The sequence below is a fragment of the Rhipicephalus microplus genome, chromosome 5 (genome assembly GCF_043290135.1).
Source record: "Rhipicephalus microplus isolate Deutch F79 chromosome 5, USDA_Rmic, whole genome shotgun sequence".
In the NCBI taxonomy this organism is placed as follows: Eukaryota; Metazoa; Arthropoda; class Arachnida; order Ixodida; family Ixodidae; genus Rhipicephalus; species Rhipicephalus microplus.
The window spans coordinates 42,139,417-42,163,731 of record NC_134704.1 but is presented as its reverse complement, the minus strand read 5'-3'; the positions used below and the strand labels follow the sequence as shown (position 1 = coordinate 42,163,731).

At 45.4% G+C, this 24,315-nt stretch overlaps 1 protein-coding gene across 19 annotated transcripts in view; it reads right to left on the bottom strand.

Moving 5' to 3' along the window:
• Window positions 1-305: 305 nt before the first annotated feature.
• The window catches only part of PMCA (plasma membrane calcium-transporting ATPase 3), a 348,951-nt gene continuing 324,941 nt past the window's right edge, over window positions 306-24,315 (bottom strand). For 13 of the 19 annotated variants that reach the window (XM_075895287.1, XM_075895293.1, XM_075895296.1 and 10 more), the window contains one exon: window positions 16,216-17,216. In XM_075895287.1, coding sequence (XP_075751402.1) covers window positions 16,659-17,216 — 558 coding nt within the window. In that variant the 3' untranslated portion in view covers window positions 16,216-16,658. Of the gene's footprint in view, window positions 695-3,582; window positions 3,613-9,431; window positions 9,501-16,215; window positions 17,217-22,880; window positions 23,214-24,315 lie in introns of those variants that run through there. The other 6 variants (XM_075895299.1, XM_075895303.1, XM_075895298.1 and 3 more) reach the window with 5 other exon arrangements.

Here is a 24,315-nt window from a genome sequence, read left to right as displayed (position 1 = left end):
GGTGCGCGAAGTAACGGTAATAATGGGAGGAGGGGACGGGTCGAGGCAAGGGGGGTGGTAAGGGGAACGTGTGCTGTGTGCATTCGAGATATCTCACCCGCGGTCAAAGTGAATGCGCTGCAGCGGCGTGAAAAGGAAAACGGGCGATTGGAGACACAGGCACACACACAACGTTACACTCGAAAGCAACGCCGTTAAGGCGCAATACGCGATCAACGGGAAATTGGGAGACAATAGAAGGGACAGAGAGAGAAAAACGGCGTCATCGTCACGTGGTAGCGTGCGCGTCCAAAAACACATGGGCATGGAGGAAGAAGGGTCGATCTCGCGGCCACTTTTTCTTTTCTCGTTATTTTTTTTTTCTCTTTCACACGGCAGTCTCGACACTGTGATTGGATGTCGCGTCGCCTTCCTTGGGGCCACCTGGCGGCGACGACGCTTGCTGAGGTTCCCGGCCCGGGGGCGAGGAGGCAGGGGCGGCGGCACTAGGTGCCGCCACCGTCTCTTCCTTGGGCGAGGAGAGTCCCGCAGCGGCCGACGTGGACGTGTGCGGCTGCGAGTGCAGCTGAGACCGCACGAAGCCGGTGCCCGTGCCCGATGGGGACGCTGCCGACGCCTTCCGTAGGAGCGCGGTCTGGTAGGCAGGATTATTGCGAGCGTCTAAGTTACTGCGGAAAGCATTCACTACTCGGATCTGAAACAGGCCAGAAAAAAAGGGGAGAGACGGGGGCGGGGGAAAAAAGAGGGGGGTCCAGGCGAAGAAGATGGCGGGGGAGAGAAAAGCAAAGAGAAGAACACGGGAGCCAAGTAGGCGGGGGGTAAGAAAGAAAAAAACAGGGGGCCGGGAGCGGGGGGGACAACAAAAAAACGTGTGAGTACCAAACCAAAATAAAGAGAAAGAGAAAAGTTCAAAACAAAAATAGCAGCAGCAAAACAAACGAGAGCAAACTAAACAAAGCTTCAAAACAAAACAATGCTCGCAAAAATGAAAACCAAAATATAAAAAGTATGAGGCAGCACAGCCAGATAGCAGCAAAAAGGCGGAAAAGATGATAGAGCTTGTCGAAAAAGGCAGAGCAGTCGCAGCAGCACCCATATTGGTAGAAATGAGTGGCAACCAAATGCACGATCACTGCCTCACTCAGGCTGAGACATTTTCAAAACTGATCCACTACAGCTATGAGACAGTGCCGCAGGAGGTAAAAAAGTCAGTGCGTGGCAATGTAGCGCTAGTGCACAGAGGCTTGTGCCCTCAAAAGCTAGAACAGGCTAGCTCTACAGAGAGGCACCATACTAAGCTTGAAAATCCACGCTGGCAGAACTAGCTAACCTTAAAGCACTAAGAGAGAAAAAAAGGGGGGAGAGAGCAAGCTGTCCAAGCCATTGCAAGTGCTTGCCTGGGGGACACAAAAGTAAACGAGTAGCTCGGGAGGATAGAAAAGTGACGATACATACTACCTGAAAGTGTGCATACCGAGAGCTTGCAATCACCATGACACTTGCACTCTCCCAGTGACACGGGCAATTTAAAAAATGGTTCATCTTACCCCCCCCCCCAAAAAAAAACAGAGAATATGCATGGCCACCGACTGCATGGCTTTGCGCAGAGCTGTGCCTGAAGGCAAGCATGCTCATACCAAAAGAATGCATGCATCCAATCGAGGCTGGGTGGCAGCGGATCCTACGCAACAGTGCGACGCGCTTCCCACTGTTGAGCGCCATTCCCATAGAGCAGCTACAAGGCTCGACTCCACTGCAAATAGCATCCACTGCCACATCCAGTGAACTTATTTCTCAAAGGCACGACAAAACACAAACGCACACAATGAACGATCCTTGCCAAGGTGCACACCCCAGCAAAGCAATCAAAAAAGCATGTTATAGAGCCTGTTATGTTAATGCATCGTGGATGAAAATGGGGCTAACCACGAGCAACGGTACGATCTCGCACTGATAATCTGATGTGCTTTTGTCGTTTTAGCTGTTTGCATGGTTTTTGTTGGTTTTCAAGGAAAACAGCTGCAGAAAATCAAGATGGGCAGCCAAAAAAGAAAAAGAAACAGAAAAATGCAAACACACACATTACGATTAGAAAATCAAGACATACACATGAGAGTTTGTATCTTTAGTCTTTGTAGCTTGGCACGGCTGAGCATTTGAAATCTCAAGTATTGCATGAAGTTCAGCAGTGTAGCGACCCCCAAGTGTCAACAGCAGGCAAAGAACAAAGGAAAACTCCAAGACTGATATGTTTACAGTCAGTCTGTGACAGTTGTGATCATGACCGTGGTGGTTGTAGGTGTTCCTCCAGTGTCCCGCGCAGGTCTCTGCAGTTTTCAGATTCTGTTGTGGGGTGGGTTGTACCAGGTGTTGTGTGTGACTTGTCTGCGATGTCTTCCTGCAGATCACCTCTTGGAGTCGTCCCGGTTTCTGTTTCATTCACTTTTGTGGGAACTTTACGCACAGTCACAGCATGCTCTTTCGAACACAGTGCGAACAAAGTGCCGTGGACATGTCACAATTGTTTCCCCTTGTCACATATTCCCGTGATGTCAGACACGTGTCGCGTGAAGTGCGCTGCTGGTCGCACATTGTGGGAAAACACAGTCGCCAACCCAAAACCAGGACACCACCCCCCAAGACGGGGCACGAGAACCTGGCTCAGGCGGATGTGTTTGCCCGTGGCAAGAATGTCATTGCTACCTTTGTGCACACACTTGATGCTAGTGACCAATTATCGCAGCGCTATGCATGTGGAAGTGAGGTGACAAGTGTCTCAGAATTGCTGCTTTCTTCACACGACCTAACAAACAAAGAAAAAGATAAGAAAGCAGCTATGTGTTGCACGGCATGTACCGTACCAAATGCTGTTGCCTTGTCACGCATGTTTGTTTTCCTAGGCTTGTTTTTAGGAGGCACACAGAAAAGAAAGCGAAGCTGCCTAATGCAGAAAACCACATCACAAACAAAACCAAACCATAAAGCAACACAAGCTAGCAAGGCACTAGCAACACTTGTAGCTCCAAAGCCAAACTGTCATCACAACAGGCATCACTTCACGCACTAGTAAAAAAAAGGGACTGACTGCATCACTTTCCCTCTCTCTCCTTGCATCACAAAAGCTTAAAAAGAAAGGGGGAACCTCTGGATCACGCACGCGCTCACGAAAGACGACGAGAAAGATCCAAAAGGAGTAAGTCCACCAGACAAGTTAGAACACACAATGGAGACTAAAAAATTACTGTGGGAGTCAACACCAGAGGAGGCACTATACAGCGTCAGCAGCAGCGACATACGTAGCAGCCACAGAAGCAGCAAAGACAGCGGCATGCAAGCGTACACACCACACAAGATCCGACAAAGCGCGTCACCATCACAGCACATGACGTCGCGACCTAACCCCTGGGCAGAGAGAGAGAGCGATAAAGACGGCAGAGTATGCCATGCGAACGACGCGAGACCTGGAGAAGCGCACGGCAGGAGAGAGAGGAGGGAAACTGTCCACTCGTCAAGGCACAAACAGAGATATCCATGCCAGTTGCGTCGCAGTTGCGTGCCTATAAGTTGAAGGTTTCAACTTACTTGTTTCGCCAAAACATCAGAATGATAGGCCTGCATGCGTAAATGACAAATGGAGTAAATTACACGCACTCAGAGCCACCAAAAGAGAGGACAAACAAGGCGTGAAAACAAGAAAAATAAACAGAATGTTGCGGCTCCTTTGACGGAGACAGAGTCTGAGATGAAAAAATTATAATAACAAAAGAAAAAGCAAGAGAATCCTCTGTAAAACTAGGCAACCAGATTCCATGATTCGTCGGATACAAATGCTGCTGCCTGTGGTGAAAAATGCACAAGAAATTGATACCAGCTTGATTTTTAGCACAGCCACTCAACAATCTGCACTTTTTTTTTTATATGCTAAATACATGTACAAGAGAAAGCCAGTCCTAGTGTTGGTGGGAGGAAGAAAGGACGGTAGAGTGAGAGTGTCAGTTGGTGATTGTTCTGTGCATTAGTATTGTCTTTCCAAGCAGTTTCCGATAGTCGAGCAAGTACAGTGTTGGTTAACAATTGAAGCTCACATGTTGTATGCACAAAGACATGCTAGCTATGGCGTATAACTGACAGCCTGCCAGAATGCAGAATAAATGCACTAAGTATGAGTGCAGAACTACACAAAGGTCCTGTAAGTTAAGCAGCCTAATTGAAGACATCACTGGACAGCAACGTAAGTTACACTCTAGCTTGGGTAACAAGACCAATAACTATGGCAATGGAAAAACAGCAAAAAATTAACATATTAGCCTTCCACCTACTGAAGCTAGCTAGTAAAAGCAGTAATAAGAAATTCCTTTACAACAGCAGTTCACGGAATGAAGTAAAAATAAATAAACAAGACAAAACAAAAACAAAACAAAGTTAACTGGAACTTAAGGGAGCTAGGTGCAGTAGATGGGGCAGCAATATTTCATTGAGAAATGACGTCGTTACTCGCTAGATTCATGTGACGAGCGACCAAGGTGATAGTTCAATTTTCCATTATCAGTGAATGGCATTTTGTACATCGCTATTTTCGTCGAAAGTGCGTCAGCTGCCATTACAAGAGCGATGTGTGTCGCGTTAAAAGCATAGGTAAGAAAACAGTCCAAATATCACATTCCGCAGCTGCTCAAGGTTCAGCTCACTGCACAATAGCCTGACGGAGAGTGGTTCTGTGGGTAGGTACTACCAGTATCAAGCAGTGCACAATGCAAGTAGCTCTGCTCCACAATGCAAACAGCGCCTAAATCGCAAACTGAAACAAGCACTACCAGAAGGCCAACACAAGGCACACTAAGTCCATGCCACCACAAATCCTGCAGACCTGATGCCACTGCAAAGCAACATTCCAGGTTTTGCTTTACCTCCAATGCAGCTGCACATTATGACATATTTCAGCCATCCACTGTTAGCAATGCATACAGCTACCAAGGTAAAGAACAGTTAAGGGAGTCTGAATCTCGAGGTTCTACATGTTGTCGTTCTCGGGATTTCCTTTTGCACACAGAGCTTGCTGATATCACTGGCAACCAGGGAGCGGTTAAGGAATCACAAAGAATATGCATGATTCCCACTAATGTGAAAAACTCAATTATTTACAGATTCATCATGAGACTCTGGTAGCCCATGAGCTCATAAAAAGCAAGCTAACGAAAGTTTTTCTTGATGCTTGAGCACCATGGAACTGGTTGTAAACCTGTACCGAATTCAGTGGTTTCAGTGACGTGCTACGCAGCGAGTGCAGGGTGTCCAACCTCACACTGGACTAATTATTTTGCATGTATATATTTACCGCTCTTCAATTGAACAGCCAGTCCCTCTTCTAATTTAATTAGGCTTAACATTAAACAATAAGGCTGCAGAACCAAATTACTATTTATCCTCAGTTCCATTAACAATTCCTCATAACATAAAGAGTCTGCACAAAAAATTATGCTGTCTGGCCCTGCTTCCCTAAATAATAGAGGTATGAACGCAATGAAACTAGCCTAAGCACACTTTTCCTAATCTAAAGATACTGCGAGAAAAATAGCTGAGCTATGCAGTGCTTTTGCAACAACAGTGTCACACACCATTTTCAAACAGATTCTTTCGTACACGTCCCAAGTCTGATAGTTCCGTATACCGTTTTGAATTAGCTGCAGGTTCGGTGTTACCATAGACTTAGTGGACACGCCAAGACACGTGAATGCTTCATCTTCCGAAAATTACAACAGAGCGAGTACTCTGTACGTAGGAAAAAAGAGACAGCTGCTCCAGTCAGCATTCCTTACAACATGCACCTACTGCACATACAAGAACAAACAGCAAGCCTTGTGGATTCAAATCAGTACAAGTAAATGGTATTTTCTGTCGCAGTAGGGTGTGAGCACGGCAATGCCCTAGCGTTAGCTGAGCAAAGGTTCAGGTGGCAACGACGTTGTAGGTCAGAGGTATTCAAAGTGAAGCCTTCGTCAGCACAAACACCGAAGCGTTGGCTATTGCTGCGAGAAAAGCCATGCTTAAGAAGACCCTGACACTTACCGGCAAGGCCACGGGCGACACTTTGAACACCCCTTCTCTAGGCAACAAAACTACCTACTTAAGACTCGTGTGTCATTTGTGAGCACAACACCGGCTGCCACTTTCTTTCTTTTTATGCGTACACATTTCTGTTGCGATGCTGCTTTCTGTCCAACAAAGGAAAGACGCAAATGAAACAAATGCAAACTGCCTGCCATCACCATTTAAACGCTCATGTCTGCCGTGAAGCATAAGATAATGACAACAAAAATGTAATTAAAGCGCCACTGAACAAATAAGAAAAACAACAAAATGCAACCTACTCTACAAAAGTACACTACCACTCCCACACTGTGCAGAACCAAGCTCAGAGAAGCAAGTGCAAGCAGTTAGTACTCCACAACTAGACAGACCAAATTAGGAGAGAAACTAAACAGCCCAAGTTCGTCGAAGTGCATGCCAAGCACCAACTTGCTAATGCAGGACAGATGTGGGTGCCACCCGATTTTGTGTTTGTTCACATTTCACGGGGCTGGTAGCACAAGGTGCAACAGTAACCTAGGTTTTAACAAATTAGGGCAACTCTCCAGAGAAGCACCCGAGACCGCTACTGCACTGATTGTAAGAAATTGTGAGGCAAACCAGGGCTGAACGTACGCTTACGATGATGTCCTCGCTATAGACTTCAAAGGCACATGAACAGAATGCAAACTCAGGGACAACCTGCACTACGCACGGCCTTCCCTGTGCATTGCAGCTCGAAGAGCACGAGAAAAAGCACAAATATCAATCTCAAGCTTCATTTGTGCATTTCTTAAAAAAAAAAATTGCGCTAATTGCTGAATGCAGTTATGCAATGAAGCAGCGCACACAATGCTCGTCTAACTACTGAAGGCTGCTTCGTGTGAGCAATTTTACGTGCGCATGCACGCAGAATAAATCCAATACACAGTTAAGTAAATTTACCGAGAATTCCATTGCCTCCATGAAAAAGCGTTTCTCCCTCCTAAAGCAAACATGCCATATTTCTTCTGCTCAAACAATGTTCTTCATCCAGCATGTTAGAAATTTTATAATTTATGGGGGTTTAGATGCCAAAATCGGGCCTCACCGGTCGTCTTGTAACATCTTTATCGCAATTTCCAAGGTATGCAGTGTTTGCTGTACACAAAAATGAACTTTTTTTTTTAAACTTCATTTCTATACTCAAACTTATCATTGCGGGACACCCTGGATTAATTTTAATGATCTAGAGATCTTAAATGTGCAACCTCAATCAAGAGCAATTGTGTTATTAACTTTCCACATCAAAATAAGGCCACAGTGGCCCCAAATAGACCATGCGTCTTAGAGCATGGTAGGGCAACGCTGTACTTGTCAAGCTAACTCGACAGGCTGCTGGAATCTTCTAAGTGATGATAAAACAAGTCCTGCAAAAAATGAAATTTGCTGAGAAATTTCACACTTGAGTCGCATTTTGTTCCAAATATATGTTAGCGGTTGAATCCAAAACTCGATTTGCAGAACGCATCAGGGCAAAATTCAGCATGCAAAACAAGGTGAAAAAGTAATCTTTCCTTTTGAATTCAATCGTCAATTATCTTTTAAATGTGGGTGCATTACTCTGGCTGCAACTGCAGACAATTGTCCAGCCACAAAACTAGCCTCGAACATAGCCCCTATGAGAAATCGAGCAAGACTCATGCTAGCGGCATTGAGAGCGAGTACCTATCCTCAGTTTCAGAAGTGCGAAGGGGATGCAGAAAGTAGGGTGCAGCAGCCCTGCCACCTATCTGCCCACATGCACGACCCAAACGTAGACGTTTAAAAGGTTTATGGAAATTGAAAGAGAGTCAACCATTAGAGAAACTACAACAAGTAGATGCCTTGTCCTGCCCTATTCCATCAGCTGCACTTGTACCTAGTTGGATGAAATGTGTATGGCACGCGAGTGTTCGCACATAAATTAGACAATCGTAGCAACCCGCCTGAATTTTTTAAATCATCCCTGGTTCACTGTAGGCAGCCGATAGTTCAGCAGTGTATGCTACCAAGTTGCGCTCTATGCAAGCAACTTTTCTAACTAAATGTGCCATTGAGGCTGCTCACTAGTGGCCACACTTAATGGGGTGCTGCAACACTTTTGACCATGGCCAAAAACGCTGCTGGTCGATAGTCAAGGCTCCCAACAACACACAAAGCCAAATGTTACAGCGCAGTATGTGACCTGTAGTTAACAATAAATTCTCAAAGCCAGCTAAAAATTGCTTTCTCTTCTCTCGACACATGAGGTTACAGGCTCGAAAATCACTGCGTGACAGACCAAGCATCAGCTAGTAGCTGATGTGAGCATGGGGTGCTCAGTTATTACTGGGGCCGCCCAGGGAGGCTCCGACTTGTCCATGCGGGCACGCGTGATCCCACTGAAAAGCCTTGCATTCAAAGAAACAAGAAAAGAAAAAGTGCTCAAGGTCATGAGGTGCCCGTGATGTATTTTCTTCCCTCTGGCCATCTCTCCCTCCCAAACTTACAGTGCTTTCGTCAGGACAAGAGAAAAGAGAATGTACCTGCAGTGTGCGACAAATGTTTGTAACTCCACTCTTACTGGGAGGATTCAAAAAATTTTAGAAATGATGAATTCGTGAGACAATAAGCTCCTTTAGTAAATCTATTACATGGATACTTGAAAAGGTGTTGCAGGGCCCCCTTTACGAGCAGCCATCTGAAACGCTGCGCAACCCTCTGTGCTGTTCACTGTACGCCAGCCAACGATTTAGATAGTGTCTATGGAATGTTTTAAAAAACGAGCCACAATGCACCAGGGAGTACGTACCACAGCACCACATGTCACAGCAATCAAAAATGATTTACCGTCACTGCACGAGATATTAACACCACCAACGGCCAAAAACCAAACGCTAGCCGACACATGCACCTCAGTGACATCCTACAAAAAAAAAAAAACAGTAATGACATACAAATAAACCAAAGCAGGCTGACGTGCCTGGTTCCACATGTGGTTCTTTCAAGCCAATAAAAAAGCAGCACATTCATTTGCCACAAGAACAAGTCCACAGTTAACGACTCTAAGGCATCAAAAGGGCCACAGTATTGTGAGGCTATTCAATGTTTCAATCGCCTCGCAGGAGACGACAAAGTGTATGAAAGTTGCCACTGAGATAGTGCGCCTGACAATTCCTTACCACCACATGGGGAATCACAGGTGCATCCACCAATACATAAGCTGTTAGTAAACATTGTCACTACGTACAAAACTAAGAGCTACAGCACTAAAAAAATTTAAAAAATTATAAGTATGAACAACGCAGCAGGCACACGGTGCAGGACAAAGAAAAGAGGGTTTCCAACAGCTGAAAGAGTCTTACAGCTTGATCTGTTGCACTCTTGCTGTAGGGAACTGGAATCAATCGATCCTGCAACTCTCCTCCAATCACCTTGGGAAATAGCATCGAGAGGGGGGTCAGTGTTAACCCGGCCAAAAAGAAAAATGAGCTGACAGAGACGCACTTCCGTTCAAACACCCCTTCGTAGCAAAAAAAAAAGTTGGCCCCACCCATTGCAGTGGGTCCGGCTCTCCTTTGCCAACCATATTGTGGAGAGAGAAAAAAGAAGGACCGCATTCGGTGCAAATCGTTCATTCAGTGCAAACAGTTCACTTTCTCTTGAAATTATTACAATGACAAGTGTTGCGCAGATTTTTTGCAATTTGCCTTGTTCAGCCACCTCGCAATCTGCACGGTATCAGTGCCGGAAAATGGGCACTAAAAATGGTTACACTCAGGGCTGCTCTGCCCACCAGTATGTTTTCACCAAGACTGTGTACCTTTACATACTCTCCATGAACCCCTGTCAAGTCGGCAATGTTTATAGAGGGAAGAGGCATTTAGTGGTCACACTGCCCATGTGACTGTAAACAGCCGATGATGTAAAAAAACTGACAGGTCAGAAAAACAAATTACCCATTCGCGTGAACCTCTGTGCTGCAAATTTCAGTGTCGCTTTTTACTATGCAGAGATAAAAGATCTATACAGCTTGGAATGTGTATACATATAAATCTTTCAAGCTGATTTACAAATTCAACTGTCATAGCTTTTTGTACAAGGTTAGCACAAACATGGAAAGTCATTTATATATATTGTGAAGCCATTTGTAAAGACTGAAGATAACGCAACCAATAACTACACATGTTGGTGTATGGCTAGTTCACAATAAGTCTCGATGTTAACATTCTGCAGTAACTGCAGTGGGCAGCCACACGAACTGTGTATAGACGTGCTCACAAGATCCTTGATTGAACCACTGGTTTTAACTGTGCCCAAGCTGAAAAGAGACCTCAAGTGGCCACGACGTAAAGTTCTACATGTGATGAAACCTTGGCAAACAAATTGCCTCGGAAAACACACATTTCTTAAAATTTACATTAGTGCTCAGTCAAAATAGCACTGACAGCTGGAAATTCAACTGGAGGCTTTTTTTCTCACCAGTACGGTGTTGTGAATCCCACTCATAGTAATCTGTGATGCTGGAGGCAATTAAAAAAAAGAAATACTCTTGCCAATACACCATAGCAAGCAACCCTTCAGCAGTGGCAACACCAGAGAACGTGCCACATCACGAGCCAGCAATGCAAGCAAAAGGTGCACAAACAACCCTTGCTCCACAGCTCGACTTTCACAGCTTCCTCTTGCATAGAGACTTGTGTTAAATCCTGCGATAACATGCAGCAAGGCCTCGAGAAGATGTTCCACTTCACGGAGAGTTGGTAATGTCACCAGGCTAGGGGCAGGCTTAGTGCTACATAGCTCCCCGCTTAACGACTTGCCCCATCGTATGTGCAACATTCCAGAGTACGCACAAGAATGTCTTCCCATCACACAGTGACAGGAAGGAAAGAAGGACGGCCAATTTGTGTCAGAGTTTTTCAGGATCTCCAGTTTAATATATCGTTCTATTGTACCTCCTGTACAGAGCTGCACTTGATCACCTCTTTTGTACATCAGGTTTCCCTTTGTTTAACCGCAGGAAAGAAAACAGAGAAACAAGGGTTTTCCTTCCGCAATGTTCATTCTGCTCTTTTTCGAGAGTGAAACATCGGCTAGATTACAGCTCGTGACTCCGTATTTACACTAAACGCAAGAACTCTCGCAAAAAAACACTTTGCGAGCAATGCAGCGAGTCAGCTCTGCACACAATAGAACAACTTTATAACAAGGCATCTGTAACAATCCACCAACGCGCCAATAACTCATGTGAAGACTTGAACAGGCAGTCTGTTAGAGGTTTCAAAAATAATAATAATGGGAGTATTTGTAAAGAGCAAAATACCTGACTACACACAGCATCATACCTTGTGACCATTTGCAATGAGCCTTCGTTAAAAAATATGTCGCATCTCGTAACGCCACCATACAGTAAGAGACGTCCCAGTGGACACTCTTGCTCTCTCTCTCATAAAATTCACAGATTGACCAACAAACAAACATAAGTCCCAAGTTTTGCATGCTCTCTTGATAGGCAGTGAGAGTCGGAAATGGTTCCAAACTCCCCATTCCTCTCCCAGAGTCGCCACCACAGCAAAGCAAAAGAGGAAGAAAACTTACAATGATTCTAAGGTATTGCTTCATATGCAAGAGCTTCTGCAAAAGACGAAGTTATTCTCACCTCTAAGTCTGTGTTTCAAAACACAAGCTAGTCAGCTATGGTATACTGCTTCGGCTACGAGAAGAAAGCTGCGCGCAAACTCCACCTGTTGCCGTTGCAAGCAGAATAGTGGTACATCTCTTGTTCAAAGCTAAATGCCAGTTAATTGGGCATGCACATACTCTTCCAGTCACTCAAGAGCATATAGACATCGTGCGTGGGTTGGCGAGTCATGGGGTGTTGTGACGGGGGCCACTGATGGGGGCTGGGGCTTGTTTAGGGAGAGCCCTACACTATATATTCACCAAAGTCAACCAAGCCTTTGAAAAGCCCCGTTGTTGCGTCCTTTAGCCATCCCATTACTCTTCCCAATAAACGTTTCCCGTTCCGTTACACTTCTTTCGTTCCCCACAACAACGTGCAGGTGCCGCGGGAATTCCGCGGTAAGTGAAAACAGAATATTTGTACTCATTTCTAAAAGTATACACTGGCCTGCCTACAAGTCTATATTGTTTGTTCGTGCTCTGTGACCACCAAGATGCAAAACACACATTGAATATCTGGCAGAAAAGTGGACAAAGTAAAGCGACCCATGAGACCCCTGTAAACGTGACAATCCCTAGAGTAAACAAGGTGTGCGCGTCTGTCGGTTCGTGAATGTGCACACAAATGCAACACGTGCCTGAACAGTAGCCGTGATAACAATAGTGAAAGAGGTAGGGGACAACAGAGCCCAACATTAGACAAGGGTCAAGTAGGCATGAGCAGCAGGGCAACTTTGCTTTGCTGAAGATCATCACTGAGAAAACAGCTCTGGCCCAACCCCCAAAGTTACAGGAAGACTGGTTCTTGATTCTCTCACTGCAAAGCCAATCACCCATACAAGACACGAAAGGGACATCCATTGCATTAAACATGACATGGACAAAAAGTAATTGATGGAGGAAAAACAGAAAAAGTTGTATCAGGACATGAAACTGACAACGATGTCGAGCACATAAGCACTGTCATCTTTGCTGCTCCTGGCAAATGTGCTGCTGTGGTCACTAACAGTAAATAGTCAGATGTCTTTCAAAAGATCTATCGACCAGGGAGGCTTGAAAAAAATCGGGTTAATCAAAATCAGAATAACTGCAAAGGCTAGCCCACGAGGGCTAGCACAGTACGTTTGGCCAGCAAAGCAATTAGAATGCGGGCCTGAGCACACAAGTAAGATGTCTAATTAGGTTTGGACTCGACCATTAAAGCAAGCTCCACCATCGTGATCCCCAGAAATCGACCTCAACTGCAACAGCAATGCCCCCGGCTTTGCTCTTTCCTGCCCGCAACTTCGAACAAAGTTCAACAGCGTTCCCACTTAGCTGAGCATTCCCATGTTTTTCATGACCTCTGAACCAAAGCCTGGCATTCCCATGTTTTTCATGACCTCTGAACCAAAGCCTGCCTTCGATCTCTGCAAAACTAAACTGCATCGGTATGAGCTATGCAGCAGCAGAAAGATGCACATATGCTTGGCCATGGCCAGTACTTTTATGAGACATCACTGCAGTGAAATACGCTACCATCCAGCATGATGAGCCTGCCACACTTTGGCTCACAGTTCAAGGGAGCCTGGTGCAAAGTGCAGGAGGGAGCAAATGAAAACGACAGTCGAAGGACACTCTCACTGACACTCAGAAACACACCACACATCATGGCAGGAGACAATTCGCGCAAGTTGCATATCTGCCTCCTCGTCGGCACTGTCTGCACACGCTGTTGCGTCCACTGTTGCATGCCATAGGTGCATGACTAGGAGTACACCCTGCCACGAAGAGCAGCACAAGCATTTGCGTGTAAAGGAAACTGTGGCACCCTTTGCGTCGCATGCATGCACGCTGTGCAGAAGAGTGCACATACCAGATGGCACCACCTACTAGAAAGCTAGAAAAGTTTGAATGCAGGGCATGTGCAGTAAGTTCTTGTTACATATTTGTTTTTTTTGTTCTTGCTTCTTTCTCTTTGTGAAAGGCAATTTTTTATCAGCAGAGAATTGCACTACCGCAAATCACAGCCCAAAGAAATGGGGATGCTATGCTAATCCAAGAAATGTGCTTCTGGAAGCTGCCTTGAAATAAATTCACGAAACCTGTGAAATCTTCCTTGCGCAGTGCTCAGGATGGAGGGGAGGGACGAGGCAAAACAGATAAGAAGAAATAACCCTTCAAGAAGAGTGCGAGACAAGAATGTTCAAGCCATGTGTCCCTGGAAAAAGGTTTTTGTATTCTCGCCTGTGTGTTTCGTATTGCATTCGTTTCTTGAAACACCTCGTGGTCTGCGAGCAAAAACAGCTATGGTCAACCTACCCTACAGGTGCTGGCCCCATGGCGAGAACATGCAATGTTGGCTGGATTTCAAATAAAATTATTTTGAATTATTACATGGCAATTGGTAGCATCTTCAAGAGTACGACATCCTAGAATTAAGACATACATGGACAACTTCAGTCAGCGTTTCAGTTGTTCTCTTACTCGTTGTGACGTGGGAAACACCTAAAGAGGATTTGTCCTTTGCCACAAGAAGGCATGGAGGGCGGGGAGTGATGCAGAGTGATTAACAGCAACCAATGCAAAAGAATGAGAGAGATGCACCGTAAACAAGAGCTGTGCCACAAAAGAGGAAAGCGCCTCCAAAGTGACTCATTGTGAGCGACATGCCCACACACATCTGTAGATATGTGCGAACCTCACGGAGACTCTAAAATAATAGTGGAAAGAGAGGACAGGATTCTCAGAAAGTGCACGTTTTGTGATGTGTGCTCGAAAATATCACACTTTTTGGGCGCCTTTGCACAAGGTCCAACATCCAACAATAAACAACACGGTGGTTCCTCCGCAAAGCAAAACAGTATGACGTTGGCCCGGCCCAATGTCCAGGCACCCATGTCGACAAGAAACAAGGCAAAGACAATGTCAACTGCAGAATACTGGACTGGACAGATGACGAAGCTTTCGACCAGAAAATGATGCGCAACAAGAAAAGACCATACAAGCCAACACAGTTAGCAAGGAAAGGAGGAGGGTAATGCAGGGAAGGTCTACAGAAGTCCACATGCAAACACTCAAAATTTCACTGAAGAACATGTACCGGGAAAAGAACAAAAATAAAAGGAACTCCATGTCCTGGTTGCGTAAGCACTGTACACACAGGATCACAGAGAAATAAAAGAGTAACGTCCAGAGCACAGTCACAGGATAAACTTTCTGGTGTCAAGAGGCTACGGCAATGCTGGACCGACTTGAAGTGGCTGTTACATGCGCACTCTCTCCTTTGTCTTTTGTCAGGACACAGTTGCAGTGTGAACTTGCATTCTGGAGACTTCAGGCTACACTGTTTGCTTTCACGTGTGTATGTCTGCTGTTCTCGTTGTAGAATTCCTACAAAAACCCAGCTGGAGAGGCGGAGCCAGTGGGCAGACGCACACACACCTAGAGAGTTCCCAGCCTGTCTACAAAGAGTGGGGTGGGTGGGGTTGGGAACAAGTGGGCTGGACTGTCCTCACGGTAAGCTGATAGGATGGGAAGTGGGCAAGGTGATTGGCAGTGCCTCCACGGACAGCAGGAAATTGGCAGATCAAGAGTTGGCTGCCACTGAAGGGCCAGGGACTGCCTTGCACCCCTTGCTGCAGTGCTGGGCTTCAGTCGGGGCACAGTAGACGTCCGTCGAGGCCAGAGCTAGCGACACAGAGCTTCACCTACCCACAGGCAGCCGTTGCCAAAGGACAATCGCGACCTATGAGTTCGCTTCGTTTTTCGGACAACACTGTTCTGTGGCGAGGTTTGTATAAGAACTGCTGCTTTTGCCTACAATGCTGCTACCTGAGTAAGCATATTCAGATGTTGCCTATACTAGAGAGTATAGATGTACTGGAAAATTCTTTATAAATGTTGTAACTATGCTCTTTATTACGAGAGCTGTAGGTTTCTTTCACTGGAACTTGCGGTGGTTACAACCATAAGGAAGGCTCAGTGGATAGTGCTGAAAGGTCTGCGCAACGGTGCAGCTATATGGTGGAAAATGCAGGTATCGGCGGCTACGACTCGTCAAATTTTTTCTATCAAATGGCAGCAACTGTGGACTGAAGTGCATATTACAATCATGCGTGAAATGTACAGGCCTGTCAACTAACCTGACCCTTTCCAGAAGCTAAAACCACTACACGTAAAAAGCCAATAGTTCTCAACGTCGAATTTGCAGCAAGCACTATAAGTGCTACAAGTGATGCGCAGAAAAAGCAGAAGCGCATCGCTAGATTCAATGCTGGCAAACACGATGAGCAGCGGCAGTTCTGTGCAACGTGGCAGGCAGCTACGGATCAAGGCCATGGGGGAAGCCACTTGTCTAATGAAAGAAAAGAATCAAGCACTTATGGTCTTATTTAAATTGATGAAAAAACAATGGTTTACTTCTCTGATGCCACAGGACTGACCTGCAACAGTAGAGGCCCGTCTTTAGGAGCAGACACTCCAGCATATAGTACACTGAAAAGTGAAGTGCTTATGAAATCCCAGTGTATAGGGAGAACGCACATGCACAAGCTTCATAAAAACGATAGGTCGGTCCTTGAGCGCAAACAGGAACACAGAAAACTGTGGCTGGCATGCTGACGCGCCTGGCAATGCCTGTGGCCATTAAGAGCGGGAGTCATGCCTGCTGCGGCATGAATTGCCATTAAGGGCGCACCTAGTCCACTTCCTCTGAGTGGCTAAAGCGACGCCTTCGATGTGTTTTCTCTAGGGACGTGCCGGCTATTCGGGCTTCATATGTCCTAGACGCGGTGACACACCAATGGCCTCGAGTCGACTGTGCCACCGAGCATTGGCTCCAGCGCCCGCGCAAGAGCCTGGCTCTGAGTGGCGACATCGCCGTGCCAGAGACAGCTAAGTGGGAAGAGGGTTGGAGGGCCCTTCCATCAGATGCTTGTCTCGTGTAGCTTGTTCACAGGTGGCTCGGCCAGCAGGTTGTAGCCCTGCGTGAGGGGGTTCGAGAAACTTGCTCGGTTGTTGTTGTCGGGTGCGGCGCCAGCTGAAGAGGCAGACATAGATGAGCTTGACGACGAGGCACTGAGCGGCGATCGTGGGGTTGCCGGCGCTGACGAGTTGCTGCGTTCAGCCACGAGAGGGGCGAACTCCTGCGACAACGGCATGTGGTTGCTGCTGTTCAGGCTGGGCCCCCGGCGCAAAAACAGCAGAGCTTCGCGAGCAGACGTGGACCGGCCGTTGCCACTTCCGACGTGCTTGGGCGATGACAGATCGGCAGCCGCCACTAACGCTGCTGCGGAGGAAGGTGGCAGCAGCTGATCACTCTGTGGCGAAGGGCTCTTGGCGTCCTCGTCGATGAAGCTGATGTCAGACATGGGCCGCACTCCCCCCGGGTGGCTTCGGGAGCTGTGCAAGCTGTGCAGGCTATGAATGCTACGCTGGTCCTCCATGTCCTCCAGTGTGCTCTTAAATGCCTTCACTACCCGAAGCTGCATCATTTGGCAGGCCGCCCATCCAGCGGTTTTGCACGTTTTGGGGGAATGAGAGAAAGTGGAGGAAAGGAGGAAGAACAATGACATGAGAGAAAGGGGAGGGGCAGGGAAGAAAAAGTGAAGGGGAAAAAAAACGACACCAAGAAATAAAAACCAGATGCACAGGTCACAATGTTGGGATTTACTGAAGCCATGTTTCTTTTTTTTTTTTTACTTTCCCTCTACGCACAACCGAGGAGCTTCGTTCAATTTTTCTCAACTTCCTCTCCCTTCAACACCATTACAGGGATCTTCTGGCAAATCGATGCCATATAAACTGCAAATGCACCGAAAGCACACTAAACTGCGCAAAAACCATGAAGCAAGTGAATACGTGGAGTCCAATGCTTAATATTTGCAAAAAGAAAAGCTTGCTATATAATTTTTGCTTGGTACTCACACAGCCCTGCTTAGCGTCACGTGCTTGTCTTAATATGAAGGGAGACTTCATAACTGAACATTTTCACCATCACGGGTTTGTGTTACCCAATGAAATGTCGTAAGGCTCCCTGCAAAGTGCCACTGATCAACACATACTATTAGCATGGATAAACTCAGAATGATGAAGAGCACAAGCTCCAATAGCATGTGCGCAGAGGAAAAAGAAAACATGCTTCTACCCGCAAACGCAACAACACCTTCTCTTCAATACCTGACCATTTCCTCAAACAACAGTGTTTCTGCAGTGTTGCTCATGCCCACAGCTGGCAAAGTGCAGCGCTAGTTTTGTTAGGCAAAGATAGAGAAAGAGAGAGAGAGAAACAAGGGACTACCTGCCATCACCAAGCTGGCAGGAGTCGAGCAGGTAGAAAGAAAAAAAGCGAATGTCTCTGTTGGTTTTTTTCTTGCTCTGTGCCTACGGTGTCAGAAGCAAAGGCTCGATGCAAACAAATCAACAACTGAAAAGCACAAAAAGAGAGCATGAGCGAAAAACAAAGCGGCACTGTAGTAGTTAAAGGGGGGGAGCGGGGAATGTATGGTAAGACAAAGGCTTTTGGCTGCATGCACCTCTCTCAGTCATGGGGAGATTTAAAAAAAAAAGGCACAAACGAGAGCAACCCCCGTTTTCTGTTACCTTGCATGAGCGCATAAACAAGCAAAAACAGATGTTCACATCACATAGTTCTGAAGCAAAACTCGGCTATGTAAGAGACAAAAAAACTGCAGTGCGAGTATGCCGATTACGGCTAGAAACAAGCGAGAAAAACCTAAAGCCACATAGGAGCTACGTCCCGGAACATAGCAAAACTGAACTAATGAAAATCTACAGGAAGTATTAAATGTCCATTGTGATCAGTGTTGAAGACATGTCAGAGACCAGTAAAACAAAGGCAAAACAAACGTAACGAGATAAGCAGCACGCAAGCTTGAATACATGTAACCGAGAAATATGCATTGACAGCAGTGGTTAGGTAACAAAATAAAAAGGACCAGAGAGAGAGCCGTGTTTAGTAGGAGCACGAAGCATGCTTTTTTTTTTTTGTATTGAAAATGTGTGCCAGACAGGATGCAGTGGTTGTTGGTAGGTACTCAGGCTTGTCCCATGGCACTGGAGTATATCGGCCTGTTGCTCATGGCTGTGGTGGTATCACGCTGGACAGCACGTGGAGACATGGACTTCGTTCCCCTCCCTGTACCCACTCCTTTTTTTTTTACTCCCTTCATTACTCCCTCAATAGGTCTCTCAATTACTCATTTTATTTGCCCCCTTACTGACTACTCCTTTTTTCACCCCTCACAACACCTTAAAGCCCTTGGCAGTATTTGCATGTATTAGGTACTGTGATCACCATGTAAGACCCCATCTAGCCCCGAAAGGCAATGGAGCAACTGGGAGGAGTTTGTGCCATGTTAATGAACTGTATGTGTTGGCATAGACCAGTAAGTATCGTCAGTCGGGTAAGTAGGGTGTTGTCACATGACACGTCGGCAGTGTTTCCTGCACCTAAAAGCAAGCTAGAAAGCAAATAAATAGAGGAAAAAAAAGAAGAAGAAAAAAAAACACGATGTGTTGTAACAGTGTTACTAATGTAGAATGACATAAAGAGATTAAAGAGAGAACCGTCCCATACAGCCACTCTGCTCCAGGGTGAGCACACCAGAGTAGTAGTGGGTATGACAGGGTGTGAAATACATATGCTTTGATAAACTGCAGCATGGTAGAGCAGAGCGGATCACCTCAAAAAAAAAAAAAGAAACAACCCTTGATATTTCAAGAAGAGAATGAATGGAAATTGCCTGCCATGTTTCAATGCTTCCAAAACAATAAAAGACAGTAATGCAACAAATACTGAATGCCAAAAAGAACTATAAATCTACAAAATGGATATAAGTACAAAAGCAATAAACTCATTATGAGTCTTAAAGCTTATTAAAAACTGCAAGGAGACCATGACAACTCAAAAGTCCTGCAGGCATGAACAAAATATTCTTGGCAAAGCTCTTTGAACAGTGTCTGCACCAAACCTTTTGTGGGCAGTCCCCTTACGTAGAGCGGTGTAATGGACGAGGGAAGCCATTCTTTGATGTTAAAGCCAAATGCATGTTGGCAAGGTCTTTTTTTTTTCTCTAAACAGTTATGGGAGACATTGTACATATTTACACGTACCTCTACACGAAAAGCTGAGTTCAATGCCTAATGTCTTGGAGCACAGTCCCAGTTATAAGGTCACATTGAGATAGTAACATTTAAGACTTTGTCCCATAGCATTCCTATGTACTTCAGTATATTTGGATGTGGCTGGTACACTGTAACAGTGTGCGATGAGAGATTTTGGCATTCAGTCAATGCTAACTGATAAAGTTTACCACTTTTGTAGAAAAAAAAAATTGAAGAAACTGGTAGCACAAAAATTTGAGCCAATAGAGACATCCTGCTCAAATTTTGCTGTTGCTTTTTTTAGAAGCAGGTACTGTAATTGTTTGAGAAGCCTGCTCCACCATTACCCAAAGATTAGTAAAAATTAGAATTAATAAACGTTTTGCATTTTTAAAGTCTGGCATCGAAGCCACAAGATTTTTAGGAAAAGATTACTCTCGTCCCTGTATGTCAGTGAGAGGAAATGGTCAGGAACAAATTTGGAAGGGCTGTGCTTCTAAGAATCTAAAAGATAATAAAAAAAGGGAAAAAATGAGCAGGTAGGGTCTTGTAAGAAACAAAAAAAATTGGGCCTGCAAACTCAAGACATAGGTAGAAATGCACAGTTCTCAATAAGAACATGCTGAAAGACAGGAAACCACACAAGAAAAAAGAAAGAAAGAAATAAAGGAGGGGCATATATAAAACGGCATATGTAAAAGTTTTGGAGAAGACATCTTTGTGGCAAGAGGGGAGGCAAAGGAGGTAGGGGTAAAGTAGGAAGATGGACGTGGGCATGAGATAAGACGGCACCACTGTAGCAGCTTGAAATCTGATAAGAATTAGCTCCTCTCCATGAGCTTGTCTTGAGAACCGTGCAAGGACACAAGCAACTTCTTACTAAGGTCAAATTTCAAGAAAATCCACTAACTGATGAATGTCGTCCTCTTCAAGCGTGACCTTAAAGCAAGAGCGCAGAAAGCTACTTTATGTTTCGATCATCTTTTCAAAGCATCTTCTTCAGCACGTCTTCGCAGCCTCTTCGCAGGAATGTATGTGTTTTCTGTCACTTCGAAGAAGCCTCTATGAAGTGCGGACTTCATAGCTTTATTTGCTGCTGCTGCTGTTGTTGGTGCCTACAACGAAACCCCTCTGTGGAATCTCAAAATGGCTTTGCCTTAAAACTTGGAGTGTACGAAATCAGTAAATTGTCGGTAGCTCGGGGTACTCTGACACAGTGGCCAAGATGTACACGGCCTACGCAGGATAGAAGATCGGGAACAAGTGATGGCCAAAAGTGAGGGAATAAAGAAGACAAGGAAGGAAGAAAACTGACCAGAGGTAGGGCAGAAAAATGCAAATTGCACGAGGAGAGGACTGTTAGCCAAGAGCTGAGTGGCAACACTGTCGAAGAAAAGAAACAGGGGATGGGAAAACGACAAGCAACATCTCCAGTGCGGTAAAAGGCAGGAAGGGAACAACGAAGTGCAGGACAAAGGGAGGTAGTAGGAATGGCAATGAAGGGTGTCGAATGAAGGACAGCCTGACAGAGAGAGAAATAGATAAGACTGTTTTCACATGTTCATTCTACACCCCATTTTTTCAACTGCCATCGAAAAGAAATGAGTGGCATGAACTGCAGACGTGCTTGCTGACGGAGCACTTCCGCCATGAGACTCCACCGCCGATGGTCAATCGTGATGGTAAAAAAGTAGCAGGGAAACCTGACCTTAGTGAAGTAAGAAAGGAGGATGAAAAAAAATATGAAGTAAATATGCCATAAAACCTTGTGCACCCCCCCCCACCACCACCACCGGCGTGAAATGTGCGCACACAAGGAAAAACAGCAGTCGTGATGCACACATCCACACGTAACAGGGCCACCTGACTTTGGAATCTGCACTGACTGGCCAATGCACACCATACAGACATTAACTGAGCACATTCAAAAGTGGGATACCAAGTTTACCCGTTTGCGATACACCACGTCCCCAACCCTTCCTCTTTAAGAGAGAAGAAAAAAAAATAGTTTCCTGTTCACAAAAAAGCAAAATAAATGTGATACCCATCCATAGCATTGCCCATTTCCCAGCTGGGTCCTTGCACCACAGCCTTAAAGAAAGAAGAAGACTGCTAGGAAAACAGACATTCAATTGTTCGTTAAAGGGGTCCTTTCTCCACAACACTTGTAATATTAAATGATGTTCACAATACCACATACAATCTCAAGTAGCAAAGAATCCCCCCAGAGCTTGATCCATCTGCCAAGGCCCGAATCGGCAGGAGCACTTCGTATTGGGCAAGCCCGCGGGCAGACATACTACAAACACTTCAGGGAACCTCTATACTTAACATTCATACGGGTGCAGTATTACAGATATGGAAGTGAACATGGTCAAGGCTTCAGCAGACAGTTCAGAATACAAACAAAAAAGAGAAAAAATATGTACACACAAACACAAACACCAATAAGACAAACATGAGGGCTAGATTTATATTATAACTTGTCAGATCTTAGCTCGTGTTACTTCAATCTTCATATAGCTACATATCTATGTATGTATGTGACAAAATAACTACTGCTACATGCAGCCTAAGGCAACTGATTTCGGATGTGTTAAAAAAAAACCTCAATACAGTGTATACCAAAGTGTTAAGACTACAGGATAAAAAACTGTTTATACACAGTAAACTAAGACCTATATTTTAAAAAAGTTGTTTTCTTTCTATTTTCCATCACCAAAAAATGGCACAATAAATTCTTTTGATAAACATAAAGATGTGTAACTATTTACCTTTATAACCTAGAGACATACACGTAAGAAAAGGCCAATTGACGGTAAGAACAGAGAGGTAATGGAACAAAAAATAATTGCAGATCCTCTTGCACAACACAAGCTGCAAGTGCTCTAGGATCCAAAGGAAAACTAAGCTTCTTAATCTGCAGTTCCATACCGAATTAATACCAGTACACTGATGTGGACGACAGCTTGAATGGAACAAAACAGACAATAGAGGGCAACAGAAAACTGGGAACAGATGATGAAGTGAGTCTTGCATTCTAAGTGCGGAGGCCAAAGATGCCTCCCACGAAAGTGCTCCCTTCCATGTATAGCTCTGCGCTGCTCATTTTCAAGTGTTCAGTGAGCACGCATCAGTGTCCACGGACGTGCACAACAGCAATCGTTGCAGCACATGCGACGAAACACGCAAGCTCATGTGTTGTAAAGAGCCTTCCAAGAACGCCCCGTCACCGATGGTCCTGTGCAGGTCAAATCATCGATGCCTTGGTGACTTGCGGCAGAAAACCGTCGAAGCTGCGCTAAGCTTCCACTCAGCAGATCCATGTTCTCTCCTGACAGCTCAGGAGATGGGCTCTGCGGAAACACAGCCACCAGGCACGAACCCCGCACACGTATGAAGAAAAAAGGACAAGAAAAGGACAAACACACGAACAAGTACTTATACTTTTTCTTTTTCTCATGTCGAAGAGAATCAGCCTGATTTCTTAGGTATGCCAAGCCTGGTCCGCCATTTCACCAAGGTCCTCAAACTTGATTGCCCTCCAGAGCACACCACAATTTAACCCTGCTGCCTCTTCTATTAGAAAGGCCTCGCAAAACTTCTTCATCATGGTCAGAAAACATTGCCTATCTGTAGACGGGGCTCCTGAGGACAAGTGAGCCAAGCATTTTAGCTCGGCATGCAGCCTAGAATTCACAATTCTGACGGATCGAAATCGCTTGCTTTTTCTCTTGACAAATAATGTAGTAAATCCAAATGACCTCACTATAAACACAAAGTCCATGCTCGCAGGCTGATCTGAACATTGTGGGTGCACGGTTACCACGGCAGCATGTAAAATGCCACGACGTGCCCGCGCACTTGCTCGCAATCACACTGGAAGTGTGCAGAGTTGAAAAAAAAAGAACATACGTATGACGTGCACTGGCAAACAAATGTAGCTTCTTGCCCCGTTGTCATATCCCTCACTGCATAGCTTCAAGGGCACTTGGTCTCATGAAAAGAGAAAATGCTTAAACCATGCAACAGATATTTGTACCGCCGCTCCTACCTGTAGGATTCTAAAATTTTATTTGCACCAATCAATTTGTGAAGGAGCACCGACGAGAAATTTCGAAGGCGAGATAACAAGCAAGATAGAATTATGTGGAGATGCTCACAACATCTAGAAAATATCAAGGGCAAATATAGGCTAGAGCATATTAAAATTCAATTTGGAAGTGCACGCTGTGCAACTGAGCAAGATGTGGAGCCCCTTGCAAATCCAACGTCAATGCAGGGGCAATGGAAACAAACCTGCGTCATAGGTTTGGGTTGGGTGGTTGCTGGCACCTGCCTTGTACTTGCACTATCTTTGATTTTCTCCTCAGTGCCTCCGTGTGTGCTGACTGTGCTGGCTGTCAGTGCAGCACCTGCCTTCACACACTCTTGCGCACAGCGTCCATGTGACAGTTT